Source organism: Tachypleus tridentatus, chromosome 9 (assembly GCF_004210375.1).
Source record: "Tachypleus tridentatus isolate NWPU-2018 chromosome 9, ASM421037v1, whole genome shotgun sequence".
NCBI lineage: Eukaryota > Metazoa > Arthropoda > Merostomata > Xiphosura > Limulidae > Tachypleus > Tachypleus tridentatus.
In genome coordinates this window covers 136,498,177-136,515,869 of record NC_134833.1, presented here as the reverse complement: position 1 = coordinate 136,515,869, position 17,693 = coordinate 136,498,177, and the positions used below count along the sequence as shown (strand labels likewise).

General features: G+C 35.0%; 1 protein-coding gene and 1 long non-coding RNA gene across 3 annotated transcripts in view; one reads left to right on the top strand and one right to left on the bottom strand.

Moving 5' to 3' along the window:
- Positions 1 to 17,693, bottom strand: part of LOC143226455 (synapsin-like) — a 191,513-nt gene that overhangs the window by 13,304 nt on the left and 160,516 nt on the right. For both annotated transcript variants that reach the window (XM_076457451.1, XM_076457452.1), the window contains exon 7: positions 3,491 to 3,696. In XM_076457451.1, the coding sequence (XP_076313566.1) occupies positions 3,491 to 3,696 (206 nt within the window). The remainder of the gene's footprint in view (positions 1 to 3,490; positions 3,697 to 17,693) is intronic.
- The window catches only part of LOC143226457 (uncharacterized), a 39,613-nt gene continuing 25,592 nt past the window's right edge, over positions 3,673 to 17,693 (top strand). Inside the window, exon 1 of the long non-coding RNA XR_013014633.1 lies at positions 3,673 to 3,990. This is a non-coding gene — a long non-coding RNA (uncharacterized LOC143226457). The remainder of the gene's footprint in view (positions 3,991 to 17,693) is intronic.

Here is a 17,693-nt window from a genome sequence, read left to right as displayed (position 1 = left end):
AAATTACAAAAAAAACGGGTTTGTAATAATAAATTTTAATAACTCAAGTCTTCATACACTGCTGGCCAAAATCTTAAGGCCAAAAAACATAAAGACAAATATGCATTTTGCGTTATTAGACTCAACCACTTATTTGAGTAGAACTTCGAAAGATGAAAATAAGAAAAGGGAAAATAGAAAGAAAAAACGTTTATAGCATTTGATAGGGTAAATGTGAACACTATGAAATTAGCCTAAATACTAGCTGGTCAAAAGTTTAAGACCATACTGAAACAAAGGGTTAATCGGTAAACACGTAACAAAATTTAGTCATTTGTGTTCAAGCATTAGCGTTGTCAACATTTCCTACTGACATCTCCTGTGCTACATTGGGTAAAAACATGGCAAAGGCTAAAAAGTTGATAGAGTTTGAACATGGTATAATTGTTGAGCTGCAAAAGCAAGGTCTCTCTCAACGTGCCATCGCTGGTGAGATTGGGCGTAGTAAAACTGCTGTTGCAAATTTCTTAAAAGACCCTGAGGGATACGGAATGAGAATTTTAAGTGGTCGGCCCAAGAAAATTTCGCCGGCGTTGAGCAGGAGGGTTCAACGGGGTGTCCGGCAAGACACCAGCCAGTCATCGAACCAGATTAAAGCCCTTACAGACGCAGAATGCAGCTCAAGAACAATAAGACGGCATCTACGAGAGAAAGGCTTTTAAAACCGTGAACGTCTTCAAAAGCCACGCCTCCTTCCACGCCACGAAACAGCTCGGTTAAATTTTGCTGAAAAGCACCAAACATGGGACGTAGAAAAGTGGAAGAAGGTTTTGTTCTCTGATGAGAAAAAATTTAACCTGGATGGTCCAGATGACTTCCAACGTACTGGCACGATAAGGATATCCTACCTGAGACATTTTCTACACGACACAGTGGAGGAGGTTCCATCATGATCTGGGGTGCTTTCTCCTTCCATGGAACAATGGAACTTCAGGCTATACAGAGTCGTCAAACAGCAGCTGGCTACATTGGCATGTTGGAGAGAGCATCCTTATTGACTGAAGGCCCTCGCTTGTGTGGAAATGACTAAATCTTTTAGCAGGACAACGCTGCAATCCACAATACTCGCAGGACAAAGGACTTTTTCATGGGGAATAACGTGATTCTTTTGGACCATCCAGCGTGTTCGCCCGAAATGAACCCCATTGAAAATGCTTGGGGGTGGATAGCAAGGGAAGTCTATAGAAATGGACGTCAATCCCAAAAGTGCATGATCTTTGTGAAACCATCTTCAACACTTGGAATTGCATTCCAGCCAGCCTTCTGCAAATGCTTATATCGACCATGCCAAAGCAAATGTTTGCAGTTATTCGCAATGACAGCCATTCAACTCACTACTGAGACCTCTTGTTGCGCATTTCCTACGCTGTTTAGGACTTCTTTTGGTATGGTCTAAAACTTTGACCAGCTAGTAGTTAGGCTAATTTGTAGCGTTCACATTTTCCCTATTAAATGCTAAAAAGTTTTTTATTTTTATTTTCCCTTTTCTTATTTTCATCTTTCAAAGCTCTACTCAAATAAGTGGTTGAGTCTAACAACACAAAATGCATATTTTTTCTTTATGTTCATTAGCCTTAAGATTTTGGCCAGCAGTGTATTTCTAGTTCCCCCCAACAGCACGGTGGAATGTCTACAGACTTACGATGCTAGAAACTGAATTTCGATATCAGTGGTGAGCAAAGCATGAATAGCCCATTGTGTATCTTTATGATTAACTTCAAACAAACAGACATATTTTTAAATTTTCAATACCGAAATTCAAACAAAGTATTGATAACGAAAAATTATCTCTATTATATAAGACATGTGCGTGAATGCGTGGATGAATTTAAAATAATACAACACCAGACCGGTATTGACTTGTTAAGCTTTTACTGTGTAATTTGCAGGTTACTGATTTATCAATATACAACGTAATGTTAGGCTAAGAGCAAGCAAATCGAAACATGCATGAGTTTCTAGTTAACAAAATTTAGATCTGATGTATACGAAATATGTTTCTTACAAACAAAGAACAAAACAAACGTAGCGCCGAAATAAAGGAGGAAAACACGAATATTGAGTATTTTTGTTTGTTTTTTCTTAATTTCGCGCAAAGCTACACGAGGACTACATACGCTAGCCGTCCTTAATTTGGTAGTAAAGTACTACAGGGAAGGCAGTTAGTCATCACTACCCACCGCCAACTCTTAGGCTGCTCTTTTACCAACGAATAGTGGGATATAACATCATATTATAACGCCCCCACGGCTGAAAGGGCAAGCATGTTTGGTGTGACAGAGATTCGAACCCGCGACCCTCAGATTATCAATCGAGTGTCCTAACTACCTGGCCATAATGGGTCGAATTTTAAGTGAGCGCAACCTGAATTACAATATTATCTGCATTTAATATAACTGTAAACAAGACAAGTGGAAACAAGTTGCTTGGTTAATTTATTTTTAAACAAGTTGCTAGGTTAATTTATTTTTAAACAAGTTGCTAGGTTAATTTATTTTTAAACAAGTTGCTAGGTTAATTTATTTTTTAAACAAGTTGCTTTGTTAATTTACTTTTAAACAAGTTGCTAGGTTAATTTATTTTTTAAACAAGTTGCTAGGTTAATTTATTTTTAAACAAGTTGCTAGGTTAATTTATTTTTAAACAAGTTGCTAGGTTAATTTATTTTTAAACAAGTTGCTTTTTATTTTAAACAAGTTGCTAGGTTAATTTATTTTTAAACAAGTTGCTTGGTTAATTTATTTTTAAACAATTTGCTAGGTTAATTTATTTTTTAAACAAGTTGCTAGGTTAATTTATTTTTAAACAAGTTGCTAGGTTAATTTATTTTTAAACAAGTTGCTAGGTTAATTTATTTTTAAACAAGTTGCTAGGTTAATTTATTTTTTAAACAAGTTGCTAGGTTAATTTATTTTTAAACAAGTTGCTAGGTTAATTTATTTTTAAACAAGTTGCTAGGTTAATTTATTTTTTAAACAAGTTGCTAGGTTAATTTATTTTTAAACAAGTTGCTAGGTTAATTTATTTTTAAACAAGTTGCTAGGTTAATTTTTTTATTTTGCATTTCAGAAGTATAATCACCTAATTGTGACTTCATGAAACTCGTCACTTATTAAAAATAACTAGTGGTACAGAGGAATGTCTGCGAAATTACGATTCTAGAAATCGGGTTTCGATTTTCGTGGTTGAAAGAGCACAGATACTTTGTGTACATTGTGTAGCATTGTGCTTAACTGCAAACAAAGAAACAAATACTAAATATATTGTAATTTTTTGCACGATTGCGTATTGTTAACACAGCCTCCATTTTTTTTACAAAAACACATTAACTTAATTTCAAAATATATTGAAATCATAGGAGAAGCAGTATTATGTTTAAAACAGTAATCTTGGGACAGATTAGTTTGAATTTGATAGTTTTCATCTCATTATGTTATCTGAAGGTTCTTACATGAAAGCTTTGTAATTGCCTCCTATCTTCTGCACATGAACGTCATACTTGGCATCGATGAAAGGTTCTACGGTGCAGTAGTTTTTGATAACAGCTACGACACTAGCGACATCTTGATATTCATGATGTGAATTCACTTTCGCTTTGCCTTGTCCACCATGGGCATGACCTATTTTGACTACACAAGGGAACCTGGACACGGTTACCTAGAGAGTGTAGGATACATAGAATCAACAACAGTGTCATATATCCTTCTACAATTGGCAACTAAATTTATAAAATAATATCAAAGACCTCTTTTTATTCACTTCTATACAACTCAGGCATCTGATGATCCGTCACGTGATCTGAGGTGCGAATGTCTGGTTATTCAGTCTACACTTATAAATAAAAAAACAATGATTTAAAGTGACTGTTTTCAGCATGTAGTCACTATCTAGCTATGAATAGTATTACACTACCACTTACCAAATCAGTCAAGATGTTGCTAGGCGACAGAGGTAAGTTTATTACTGAAAATAAGGAAGTAATTTTATAGAGTGTAGCACTTAATATTCTATTTAAATTAATGTTTATAAGTCTCTTAACTGTAATAGTATTTTTTAAACTATCATATAGTCAGAATCAGTGTTATTTCACAGGCTATAATGATAAAGGTTTTGGTTTCGGTTATTATTCATAGCATCGTGTTCATGAAAATAATAAATAAATTTATATTTTTTGTGGTACATATAGCTGGCACTGTTTCTAGTAAAGTGCAGCAATGTGTTCATTTTCAATCCGTACCGAACATATTAATAATAAGGGTACGGTGGTATCGGAGCTGTAATTCTAAAATTAGGAGCTAACATTTTGTTTTTATTCTATTATTGTTGCCAGCGTATTGGTTTTAATTTTTAACTAGGGTTGATAGAATGAACGTTAAAGCACTTTAATAATTTTACCATTATTCTCCGTGCCTATACATAATATAAAATAGAACGATCTTGGAGTTGTGTAAAATTGACTAATATAACGGTTATGCGGAAATTTCCGGAGTATAAACACATAATATGAAACGTAGATTCAATTTGAAAATAGGGTTTGGCCAGTCATAAATGTGGTGTATTAGAAATCATCTTGTTGGCTGTTTTGAGCCTAATCATTGTGAATATACACAAACAACCCTAACAATGCATAATGAAATTATATCAGTTTTTTTGTTTATTTGTTTAACAACATCACAAACACTTAGTACTAGAATAATAACAACCCAAATCTAAACTCTAATTGCACAACAGATCTAAAAACTAAATAACAACCTAGTTTGAATTCCATGCCAAATAGAGTAATGGAAGCACATCTTGATTTCAGCTGTTGCCGACAACCTAACATCTATCATGTTTGTCTGTTCAACAGTGGCTAAAAAAAAAAAAAAAATCTTTTTCATCTGAGTTACGGTATTGTTGTGATAGCAAAGGAAGCTTTAGCCTCTTAATGACGAATGGTATGTGTCTCTAGGGGAAAATAAAAACAACTGCATGTGTCGAAAACTGTTTGGTTCCGGAAATAGTGACACAATTACACCCTAGGCTTCTTGGCATTTTTTTTTCTCTCTCTTTCCTACCGAGAGATTTATGAAGAGATGGGGCACTACGAGTTCATTTACTCTATGATATGGTTTCATTCTTCTGTTCTGACATTAGTGTGAATTTGTACGTGGCGAAATATTTCTTTTCTAGTTGGACTAACTAATTCGGCGCACTGGGTTTCTCGTTAAGAGTTGGGTAAAACAAACAAACACACGTGTGACTCACATAAAAGATCCCCCTTTTCATCCATACCCGAGGTTTGTGACAGTGGAATGGCGTAGGCCACCTAATGAGCATTTGTGACGTAACGAGATGACGTCATCACGGAAGTATGTGCCTGATGTCATTAGCGCGAAAATTCACTTGCATAATCCATAAACACATATATAATTGCCTATCCAATTCTTATTTTTCTTTTGAAAAAGAATTCATGTAACTTCGACTAAAACATTAACAGTTTACGTTTACTCAGTGTGTTCTTACAATGTTACAAAGCCAAATATAGTTCGATGGCCCACAAGTTTCGCGTTCTTTAACACCTATTTCACTGAATAGTGTGACATGTTTGAACCACATTGAGCGAAATTTTAACTACACTCAATTACATCTCCAAATTTATAACTTCTTAAAAGTTCTTACATAGGAAAAAGACTTGTCATATATCACTTGCTTTACTTTCAAGAAGTACATTATACGAAACAGAAACTATAATTCTTCGAAACAGAAAATTTATTAATGACGAAAACATTACAAATGTGGGACTTTTATGATTTATAAATTGGCAATAAGCTCCTACACGTAAAACACTGTAAGATGTATCCAAACAAAACAGTCAGTTGTATTTAACGTTTAACATGCTGTAACTATTAGTCATACTTGATGTTTAACTCACTGTAACTGTTAGTCACATTTGATGTTTAACGAACTGCGACTGTAAATAATGTGCACACATCATGTAATAACCATTACTAGAAGACAGTTTAAATTATATGGTAATAATTACAATTAATAATAAATAGTGTTAGTTATATGCAACATGTAAACTACAAAAAACTTCTATGAACACATTGCGCTAAATCTCTGGTTGAGTGTCCACGTTGTTAGCAACAATTTAGGCTGTCATCCATTTTTAATGTTTAACGAAGTGTAACTGTATAAGATTTATTAACGTTACATTGTAAGCTACATTTGCCATATATCACGGTGTATATATATAGTTCGAGCACATTTCTTAGGGCACTTTATATACATCACGTTGTAAGTTGGAGATCTCTGGGAGGGTGGGGATTATTTGAAAACATTTTTCAATCATTTTTATGTAACTTGTTAGCTTTTAAAGGTTACTTAGAAATCTTTAACACAAACTAATTCACTATTTAACATGTTTGATTCACTTAACATGTTTAATTCACTGTTTAACATGTTTAATCTAAACTCGTGAATACCGGTGCAAAATCTTCTCTCTCTCTCTCGATTCTAAATGTAACAAGAATTTCACTGATCTGAAATTACGGAATGACAGAACTGCGAGTCCAAGGTTCAAATGATTGTTCTTAGTTTTGTTTTGACCAATACATCTTACTAATAACATTCGAGTTAACTTATCCTTAGTTCAGCAGCATAAATCTAGTTTCACAGTTGAGTCGTGTTCGCTTCTATCGTTAGATGTTAGTAGTTGTTTGTTACCGGGTTTAAGTACCGAGTTGAAGAAAAGCATTTTGAAAGTCGGAAAGAATAAGAAAATTGAAACCTTTAGATTGAAAGCAATTTTGTAAAAACTACTCGTATGACATTAGATTAAATTATCGTCAGCAAATGTTTTTATAGTTTAGATGTGGATTTCATGCCTGTAGCATCTGACGTGTGGTATAAAAAAGAAGAGTTCATTATTTTAATTGCAAGGCTTAAACTAAAATAGAAAATATATAAATTTTCATAACTGGACCCTCAACAAAACATTATAACCACTTCTTATCGGAAAACTTTTACCACAGACTCGTAATTCAGTGGACCTGGCGTGGCTTAGTGGTTAGCGTGCTGACTTGTTGGTGACTGATGTTGACCAGTTACCCTCATAAGTACATCAGCTCGAATTAAGAACGGCAGCTTAGATAACCCTTGTGCATCTGTGGACTTACAACACTAGAATCCGGGTTTCGATACCCATGATGAGCAGAGAACAGATAGTCCATTGTGTAGTTTTGTGCTTAACTTCAAATAAAGAAAACAGTGACCAAAAGCTCTCGGTTTTGTAAAACTTATCTTAGTGTTATTTTATTACAAATTACAGTTTTTACAGCAATGAATAATATTTTTATCTACCTAAGAATAAATGGGTTCCAAGATTATTTGTAAAAGGCATCACCCCCAAAGAAACTGAGAACTTCGAACAGACTGTAAAAGCTGTAACTTGTATTAAAATAATACTTGTAAGCAGTAATTAACTGAAAACGAAACTATTAATGCATCTTAGAATAACAACCAGTGGCAGATTTAAGGTTATGTGAGCCCAGGAGCTAATAATTCTTGTGGGCCCTACATCCCATGCAAATTTACATAGAATAAAATTATCTACATACCCCCCCCCATTAAAACCTGGGACTAAGTCCCCTCTAGCCCTTACCTACATATGCTAGTGATGACAACAATTCTATAGCAAGTCAACGTGGAATCTGGATCCGATAATTAGACAATAGGCCCAATATTTAATTTCTGTAGTGCACATTGGTGTGTAAAAAATATTTTATTGCAGGAAATAAATACAAACAGTGTGTAACACTCCATAAGAATCTGTAAAGTGAAATGTTGAATGTTCAGTTGAAGAAAAGTGACAAATATTGTTATAACATCATTTATTTTCAGTATACACAAAAGTTTTTTTGTTGGTTTTTTTTTTGCCAGAATGCAGCATATTTGTCTAACGCAGATCTGTTTTCAGAAAATAGAAATTCAATATTTTTATGACACAACCAGTAAATGGTTACGGTTTTGTGAATGTAACGTTAACAAAGATTTCGTTGCTAAGCGTGTGCAATAATTTTATGTTTGAACAATGAATTTAAATCAACAATAGCATTTTGATCTGAAACATAGCAAACTGTAACAGTTCTTGTATTACTAGCCCTGATGAAGCTGTTATGTCGAAACGTTGGCTGAAGTGAAAAGATTTATTTTATTATCTTTATTGTCAAAATATAGTAAACGATAATCTCGTTTGTTTGTTGTTTTTTTCACTCTGAGTTTACACAGGACAGGTTCTAAGAAATCCCTGAAATCATAACAACCTATGGAGCACGATGCTACTGTTACAAATATGAAGAACTGCACTTGTGTGAAATGTTGTTAAAAGTAAATAAATGAACGGGTTGTGGCGGTACCAAAGTTTTGTCGGAATCTGTTTTGTGTTAAATCTTATCGGAAAATGTCCACAACTTTTACCACAGACTCGTAATTCAGTGGACCTGGCGTGGTTTAGTGGTTAGCGTGCTGACTTGTTGGTGACTGATGTTGACCAGTTCCCCTCGTAAATACACCAATTCGAATTAAGAACGGCAGCTCAGATAACCCTTGTGCATCTTTGCGCGAATGTTTGAAACAAACAAATAAATGAACAAACGTTATTCAATAATTCCGTGGTCATCGTAAATGTTGTTCTGTGTTCGAACAAAGGAAAGTTCAACATATGTTGATGGTGAAATTATAAATAATTTAGAATGATGTTGAACTTCAACAAAAATACATTTTTATCTGAAAGTTAACAGTACCTCTAACACAAAACATCGATAATACCATAATAACGACACCGTTATTCAAGACCCCCTCCTCCGGTGGTATGGTCCAGCATGGCCAGGTGGTTCGGGCGCTCGATTCGTAATCTGAGGGTCTCGGGTTTGAATTTCCATCACACCAAACATGCTCGCCCTTTCAGCCATAGGGTCGTTATAATGTGACGTTTAATCCCATATTCATTGGTAAAAGAGTAGCTCAAGAGTTAGTCTTACTTTGCTAACTTAGGAACTGCTAGCGCAGATATCCCTCGTGCAGCTTTGCGCGAAATTCAAAACCAAAGAAACAAACAAATCCTCCGGTGGTAAGCATGAGGATTAATAAACCTAAAATTTGGAATTCGATTCTCGCGAAGGATTTAGCTGAAACAAAAATAAAAATTTACCCTTTCAAATTATTCGAAGACTGTATTTACAACACGTTACTACAAAATTAACCTTTTGTTATTGTTTGTTTGTTTTTGAATTTCTCACAAAGCTACTCGAGGGCTATCTGTGCTAGCCGTCCCTAATTTAGCAGTGTAAGACTAGATGGAAGGCAGCTAGTCATCACCACCCACCGCCACCTCTTGGGCTTCTCTTTTACCAACGAAAAGTGGGATTGACCGTTAAATTATAACGCCCCCACGGCTGGGAGGGCGAGCATGTTTGGCGCGACGGGGATGCGAACCCGCGACCCTCAGATTACGAGTCGTACGCCTTAACACGCTTGGCCATGCCGAGCCACTTTTGTTATTACTATAGGCGTTCTGGTAGCTTTTAAAACATACTGGTTTAAAATAGATTTTAAAATCACATCCGTCTTCGTACGTTGTTTAAATCATAAACGTTGGATGATTCACATGGATCTTTTAATTATGGATGTACACCTTCTTTGGATTATAAATACGGTTCGTTTACGCAATAATCTTCCTACCACATTTCTCTTGGTGACTCCTTCGGGTTGGTAACGCAGCCTGGCGTATGGCACGGTTTTATTACATCATCGTTTTGGAATTAATACTCGGGTTATTATTATTGTTATTTATACACTGACGTAATCTCTTTTTTGTGTACACATAAAAAGGTATGCTCGAAACAGCTTTCAATAAATGTTTTTTTTTCTCTAAAATTCTCGTGATACATTTCACGAAAAATAAAAGAATAAAACTTGTTCACTTGTATAAGAAGACATAATACTTGTAAGTGAACAGTTGCAATCAACACAACCTTAGACATACTGAAATGTTTAATATTGACAATACATTTACTGTAAAGCTAATTAGAGCTGAACACATTGAACTAATTTTTAAGCCTGTGACGTATTAAACAATTGAAGCTGGATAAATATTTATGGGGGGGAGCTGCCGAAAACAACTGGACAAAATCGAAATCCCCGTATATGATAAGAACCACGCATAAGTATCACCTAAATACCTCAAACCAGGGGGCGTCTTCGTTCCTCTGTCTACAACGTGAATCAAACGATTGAAGAAACTTGAGAAGGTAGCAGAGTAGTTGGTAAAACAAGAATGTCCCCCAAGTTGTACGATGGAGTTATCTATTTCAAATTATTCTTTTAAGAGTTGTGCATGCCATTCTTTCTCTTATTAAGGATAAAGATAATTAAAATGTTAATTCTCAGAGATGTTTAGGTGTAAAATGAGAAAATAATATTGCAAATTTAGTATCAAGACTAGCGTTTCGACTAACCTTTAAAGGAACATCTAACTTGTGAGAGTTAACGTTAACATAAAGTTCGTTCAAAACAACTTTGCATATGGTGGAGTTCTGAGTTCTCAGAAAAGGAAGATAAATTCCCTTCTGATATTACATTTCGTAGAAGTATTTTGCGGTGAAAACGTGTGTTAAGTGTAGATTTTTTCTTCTGACGTCTTAACATGATAGCAAATGGACACAATGGACATAAGAAACTCGCCACTGTCTCTACAAAACTTCGTCATCGTCATGTAGTTATCAACAAACGACATTACAGTGTTGCTAGACAAATATAAAGTGATGACAAACTTGTACTCTCCTTCATCTCTCTTACCGCTAGAGGGCACTACTCTTCCACGTGTCCGGTTTATCTTATCATTAGGATACTTACAACATAATAAACATGCCAAAATCAGCCTTATGTCAACATCCTGCATTTATTAAAATGTTAAACCATAAAAGGAACTTCTTCTTAGTCAGTTAGTAATACCCACCATGACAAGATGCTGAAATGTGTGTGTGAATGACTAGTGAAAAAAAAATGCAAAGATGATAGTTTGATACGCTGCGTTTATGAAGTGAATAGTTCAGCAGAAAAGTTAATGTATAAAGAATAATAAGACAAGATATCGAAACTTAAAAAAACAAACACGAAACAATTCACACTGCAAACACAACTGTACGGTACTTAGTTTCTTATTGTTTTTTTCTTTATAAATCTATCCGCCCTGTCAAGATTTGTTTTCCTTTTATGTACCTGTTAAGGCTAGGTGTGAGAAACATATAAACTCTGGATAATTAAGGTCACCGAAAATAAATTAAAGAATAAAACTGCAAGATAAATGGGCGTCGACGTTAAAGCTAGTGGGTGTCATTAAACGGTCAAACCTCTAGACTGTTCGTTCGTTGAGCATAAAAAGATCTTCACAGTTAATCATTATAAATGATGACATTACGTTTAAACCGAAGAACAGAACAGGACTTTCTGAATAACGCAAATCATAAAACACTCCAGTAAGCAGGAAATAGTGATATTTGCAAACATGGAAAAGAATACGAAGTCAGTTGCCATAGTAAACAAACAATAACAATCAGTTCAAAGCACGACGTCAGTAAAACGTAGAACGAGACATTAACGTAACAAAATAAACTTGAGAGATTTTAATTTTAACAAAAGTAGAGTTTCTCGGAAAATGTTGCCATTCAGTGAAAACGCGTTAAGGTTAATGTTTAATTAAGCAAAATTCATTGATGGTCTGAACGTTTTTTGAATGGAGCAAAAGTATGAGAGAACAGAAATATTCACTTGGAAAAGGTTTGATAGGACAATAGATCTTTTCATTATACGACCGTGGCCTTCAAGTTCCAAGGTTCTCAGCTTTGCAAGTGGCTCTTTAATTTGATAAGTTTTGTTTACATACATCTTGTACACCACATTGACACATACAGCATGGTGTTGTTATGACTGGTGTGTCGCAGATTTCTTATCTTCTTTCTTCATTCCTTCCATTCCTTTTGTTGTTGTTGTTTGTTGAGGTGGGGATTTCCAAGAACTAGACTCGTTACAAGAAATACCATCCATTCTGGTTAATGTCTTTTTCTTCCTTTGCGAGTACAAGCTCCAGTATCTGAATACCACTCGCTGAAGCAGCGACAGTCTCGCTAGCGGGAAGGAGTTGCCAGAGAATGACACCATACACCGCTCTTTGTGAGCTGTAGCATGGTGACCATTAGTTGTGAGCATTTATATTACGAGTAGGACAATTAATTATACCCGGGCAGACGCTTTAAGACACGTGAATTTCAAGCATAGTTCTCATGGTGATATTATTTCTGTTTTCTTAGAATTACAACTGTTAAATTCTTCAAACTAAATAGCATTAGAAATGACGACATATGACCTTCGTTTACTATATCTATATCAGAAATTTCTCTCTAAATACAAAGTAGAAGATCGTGGAAGTTAACCAACATTAGCGACCTGTTATGTTTGATTCACAGTACATGGGCTCCGACATGTTGCGTCGCGTTCAGTAATTTAATAGTTTTACCTGTTACAACACTCAGCGTAAAGAGCTAACCCCCCCCCCCCAAAAATGGTTGAAATAACGTATTTTGTTCATTTACAAAAAAAACACTTGAAATTAATGGAATTAATCGTAATATTGACGATGTTTTGTTTTTCATTCTGTATGTTTGAGTCATATGTTATTAGAGATTTTAAAACCAATAAAGTCACTGATTCACAAGTATCTCGTGCATAATTATAGTCTTTAAGAACGTATTTAAAAAGTCGCTGGGGTTCAATGTGGGTAAGCGGTTTTCCTAGTCTTATATACTCTATTTTCAACGTCTTTAACGCCTACTACATTTGAAAAAAATAATGATTTTTGGTATCTAGTTAATCTAACCTGTTTTGAGGGACTGTTCTGACCTGGTATTTTTTAAACTATGTGATTTACCTGGAGAAGAGCCTTTATGTTGGTAAAGCTATATTTTCTACATCATACTGGTACCCCAGTGGCATATCTGCGAACTTATACTACTAGAAAATGGCTATCAATAGACGTAGTGGGCAGAGTACAGATAGCCCTTTGTATAGCTTTGTGCTCAGTAAGAAACGATAGTTTTTTCAAGATAATTACACAGGGATTACTGTCGCTCTGTGCGTATAGATGTTAATTAAATTTTAAACTACAGTCTGGACTAAAGCAATCCGTCGTAAATCAGTCAACTCGTGTTGGTACGTATGCATACCTACGGTGTTTCATCAAACGCTATGACGTCATGTTGTACACCTTTTAGTACCTCTTCAATATTTAATTACGGAAATTATGTGCTAAGTTTTAAAGCTTAATGACGTAATGATACTCACTTTTCAACCACGTCATTTTTTGTAACACCTATATTACTAATACCCCCTGAGCCACCCGGACGTGACGTCATTTTGGACTTCATTTGCGGTAATAAAAACTGTCGTCATTTTATACGTCATGCCCAAGATAGGAAGGAAGCTCATTGCAACCTATTTGTGTTGCCCTTAAACTGGGTAATATAGATGAGATACGTTAGTCATGGTTCAAAAACAATGATAATGAACATCAAAGGTACAAATATACAATGCATATACATATAACCTATAACATGTCACAGAACTGGTTAAAATGACTACTAATCCCAGGATCTCAAGTCAGTAAGGGCTTAAGTGGTGCGCTGTTTGTTTGGTTTGTTTCGAATTTCTCGCAAAGCTACACGAAGGTTATCTGCAGTAGCCATTCCTAATTTAGCAGTGTAAGACTAGAGGGAAGGCAAATAGTCATCACCACCCACCGCCAACTCTTGGGCTACTCTTTTGTGTGTGTGTGTGTTTTCTTATAGCAAAGCCACGTCGGGCTATCTGCTGAGCTCACCGAGGGGAATCGAACCCCTGATTTTGCGTTGTAAATCCGAAGACATACCGCTGTACTAGCGGGGGACAGGGCTACTCTTTTACCAACGAATAGGCTTAAAGGCACATGATTATTACTTCTCCTCTTAATAATGAACATTTTACCATTATAAAATCGTATTTCGTGCCTTGGTTTTACATTTATGTCTGCTACGTGCTACACTTTCTATTTTTGTTCGAGATAAGAAGCAATGTCGTTTTTACGGATTTTTTTTTCCTTTTCAATTTGGAAATCCACATAATTGTTGTTGAGTTTTATATTTACATGTTTTTATATATTTTTTTTTTACTTAGCGTAAATTAAACAAGAAAAATAAACTATGATGACACACGTTATTGTTTCTAAGTGTGCATAATCTCTGTGTTTTACAGAAACTAATAACATTACGTTTCTGAGAATTACTAAACAAACAGCAAACCCACCGAGTCACCGAAACTGATTATATATTAACACCTGGCCTTTCACTTGATTGGTTCTCAGCATGCGTCTCAGTTCTCGCAACTTTCTTACAATGACACATATTTAGTAATATTCTGCAGAATAGCATTTCTGTTTGAAGACTTTCTTTTTATAAATCCATTTATACAGAACATTTTAAGAAGTCCTGAATACTAAAAAAAAACACGTGAACTTATAATAATAATAATAACAATTAATGATAGCAAAGAATGTCTTTCTCTTTTTGATTAAACGGATCTCTAAATTTAGTATAGATGATATCTATACCTTGATTTCTATGAAGAAATGAAAGTGTTTTTGGAGGTATATATTCTGGCATCTTAAACAGGAAGATGTTTATTTCCTTACATTTGCAAAATCAACCGTCAGAAATATCAGTCATTACACTATATCTACATTAACACAGTCTCTGTTTTTTCACTGTCATGTGAGTTAATATATACATGTGTACTGCAAGACAATATGATGGTAACAAGTCTTAAAAAACAGGAGTATAAATAAACACAAAACACTGGGTGTGACACTATGGAAAAAGGGCACTTCATGCAATCTGTCTGTTAGTTGAACATGATACGTTTAGGAATGCATTTTGTTTTATCATAAGTTAGCTTTTCTCACGCTATTATCTAAGTAGTAATAACGACGTCTACTCTAAAACAGAGTTTGTGTTAAACAGTTAGCTTCGGCCTAACTGACCAACGAAAATATGAAGTTTAAACTTCACAGCTTAAAGAACGCTTTCACTGTAATGAATTTTAGTCTGCTATGACTAAATGACGTTCATCACGTTTTTTGTTTCTTTGTTTTTGAACTTCGTGCAAAGCTACACGAGAACTATCTGCGCTAACCGCCCCTAATTTAGCAGTGTAAGACTAGAGGGAAAGCAGCTAGTCATTATCACCCACCTCCAACTCGTCGGCTACTCCTTTATCAACGAATAGTGGGATTAACCGTCACTTTGTAATGCCCCCATGGCTAAAAAGGGCGAGCATGTTTGGTGTGACGGGGATTCGAACCCACGACCCTCAGGTTACGAGTCGAGTGCCTTAACCACCTGGCCATCACGTTTTATATTACATCATCAGTGATAACACTGATAACTAGACTTCTTCAATAAACGTTTTTATAATAGTATTTTGAATTAAGGCTCTGTCGATCAATTTGACCGCAGGTGGATTTTACTTCCTAGTCATCAAACGATTTTACATCCTAAAGGGTGCACTCTATATGGAAAGGAGGGAACTTCAAGTGTTTTCAGTACTAACACTTCTCTTCAACAAAATAAAAGTTTAACTGTTAACACTATTTTTCAATAAACTATTTGAGGTTTAACACTATTCTTCAATAAACTATTTGAGGTTTAACACTATTCTTCAATAAACTATTTACTGCGTTAACACTAATTTTTCACGAAACAAATGAATTGTTTGAAAGGTTAGTGTTGGTTTTGATCAGTTTTAATGTTTTATTCTTTGATAACAATGTCAAACGTTCTCTCTTAATTACAGTGGTAAGAAAGGACACACCCAGGGGAATTAGGAAAGCTATAGCCTCCCTCCCTCCCCTGAAGTCCTATACTTTAGATGAAAAAAACAAAATAAATATTAAACAAAGAACTGTTTCTGTTTGGCGACTTATCGAACAACCACCGCCAACTCTTGGGCTATTCTTTTGTGTGTGTGTGTTTTCTTATAGCAAAGCCACGTCGGGCTATCTGCTGAGCTCACCGAGGGGAATCGAACCCCTGATTTTGCGTTGTAAATCCGAAGACATACCGCTGTATGTATTTAAAGTATCTTTAAATGTTAAAATCGGCATTTTTCTGGAACGTCCCTTAAATCTGTCTGAAGTGTTCCTGATAGAAAAAAAAAGGAAAACTGTTTGGTAATCTCATTTCTATCTGTACCAAAAAGCAGGTATGTATCATTTATTTTCTAATCTCCAATGGCTAAGGTATATTTTAGTGCTTTTGTTTAGCAGTGCAAAAAAAGCTAAAAAAATCTTATTTTTGCCTTAAATTTTTATGATTACTATGAGATATTTATAATAAATATAATTATAAGTTCGCTATAAATTCTACTTCACACTAATTGCGACAAATCTGTAATATTTGTTTTACAAGTTATATTGGCTTTCCCTCGAGATATAAAGTTATACTGGCTTTCCCTCGAGATATAACCTCTCTTAAAAAAAAAAAGAAAAAGTGAACCCACATGGGATCGTTAGTTAAGGAAAAGCATCTAGGTCTAAAAAATCAAATATTCAATTTCAAAACCATAAATTTAATTTATATAATTTACATTTTTAACGCTTACTTGTAATATAAATTCAAACATCTTAATTTAAAATGCAGATTCAGCTGATGTGTTTCTGTAAATTGTGGTACGTGGCTGATGGTTTTCAATTTTAAATAATATTTCAAATGATACATACACCAGGTGTCAGTTAATTGCATGTTTTAAAAAATGGATACAATGCTGGAATTTGTTTTAACGACTTCATCTCTCTCAGCCGCTTCTCTTTGTAACCCAATATCAAAAGACGTTTTGAGGGTTGCGTGGTTGGATTTATAAGAATGAAAGACCATTGTCATTTAAGACCCATTGTTAACAGAATACTATTTCAAGTTTCCCTTTAAATGCTGATGCCATTTTATTAGCATTGCTACTTGATAGTTAATGTATCTCAGAAAATATTTTAAGTCAAATAACTGGCACCTTTCTCCCTATAACCCGGTATTAAGGGGTACCCATTCACTGCCATATTGCGTCATTGTACAGTAATCGTTCTCTTTATTGTGTTCTACATGCTTGATGCATTTTACGCTATCAAACACGTCTCATTTGCCTCAGAGCTTCAAGACCATCCTAAAACCATGAACCCCATCTCTTATCATCACCTTTCAGCACGGAACTTAGTTCCTACCGAACCTCGTTATTTGTCCGCATTTCTGATGACAAATCGTGTGAATTGACTTAAATGATCAAATATGGAAAGGTATTGGATCTTCAATTACTACTGTTTTAAAAAAATAATTACTTGGTACAATCTTCATTCATTACTTGGGATCCAGTGAAGGTACACGCAAGCCTGGTGTGACCATTGAATAAAGAAGTTTGATGTGTGGTCAAACTTACCACTGTGAATGTAGAGGGATGTTACAGGATACGGATACTCAACTTTGTGCCACGTTAACTTGAATTATCAGTTTATAAAGTTTATTCTTTCACTGCAATCACTA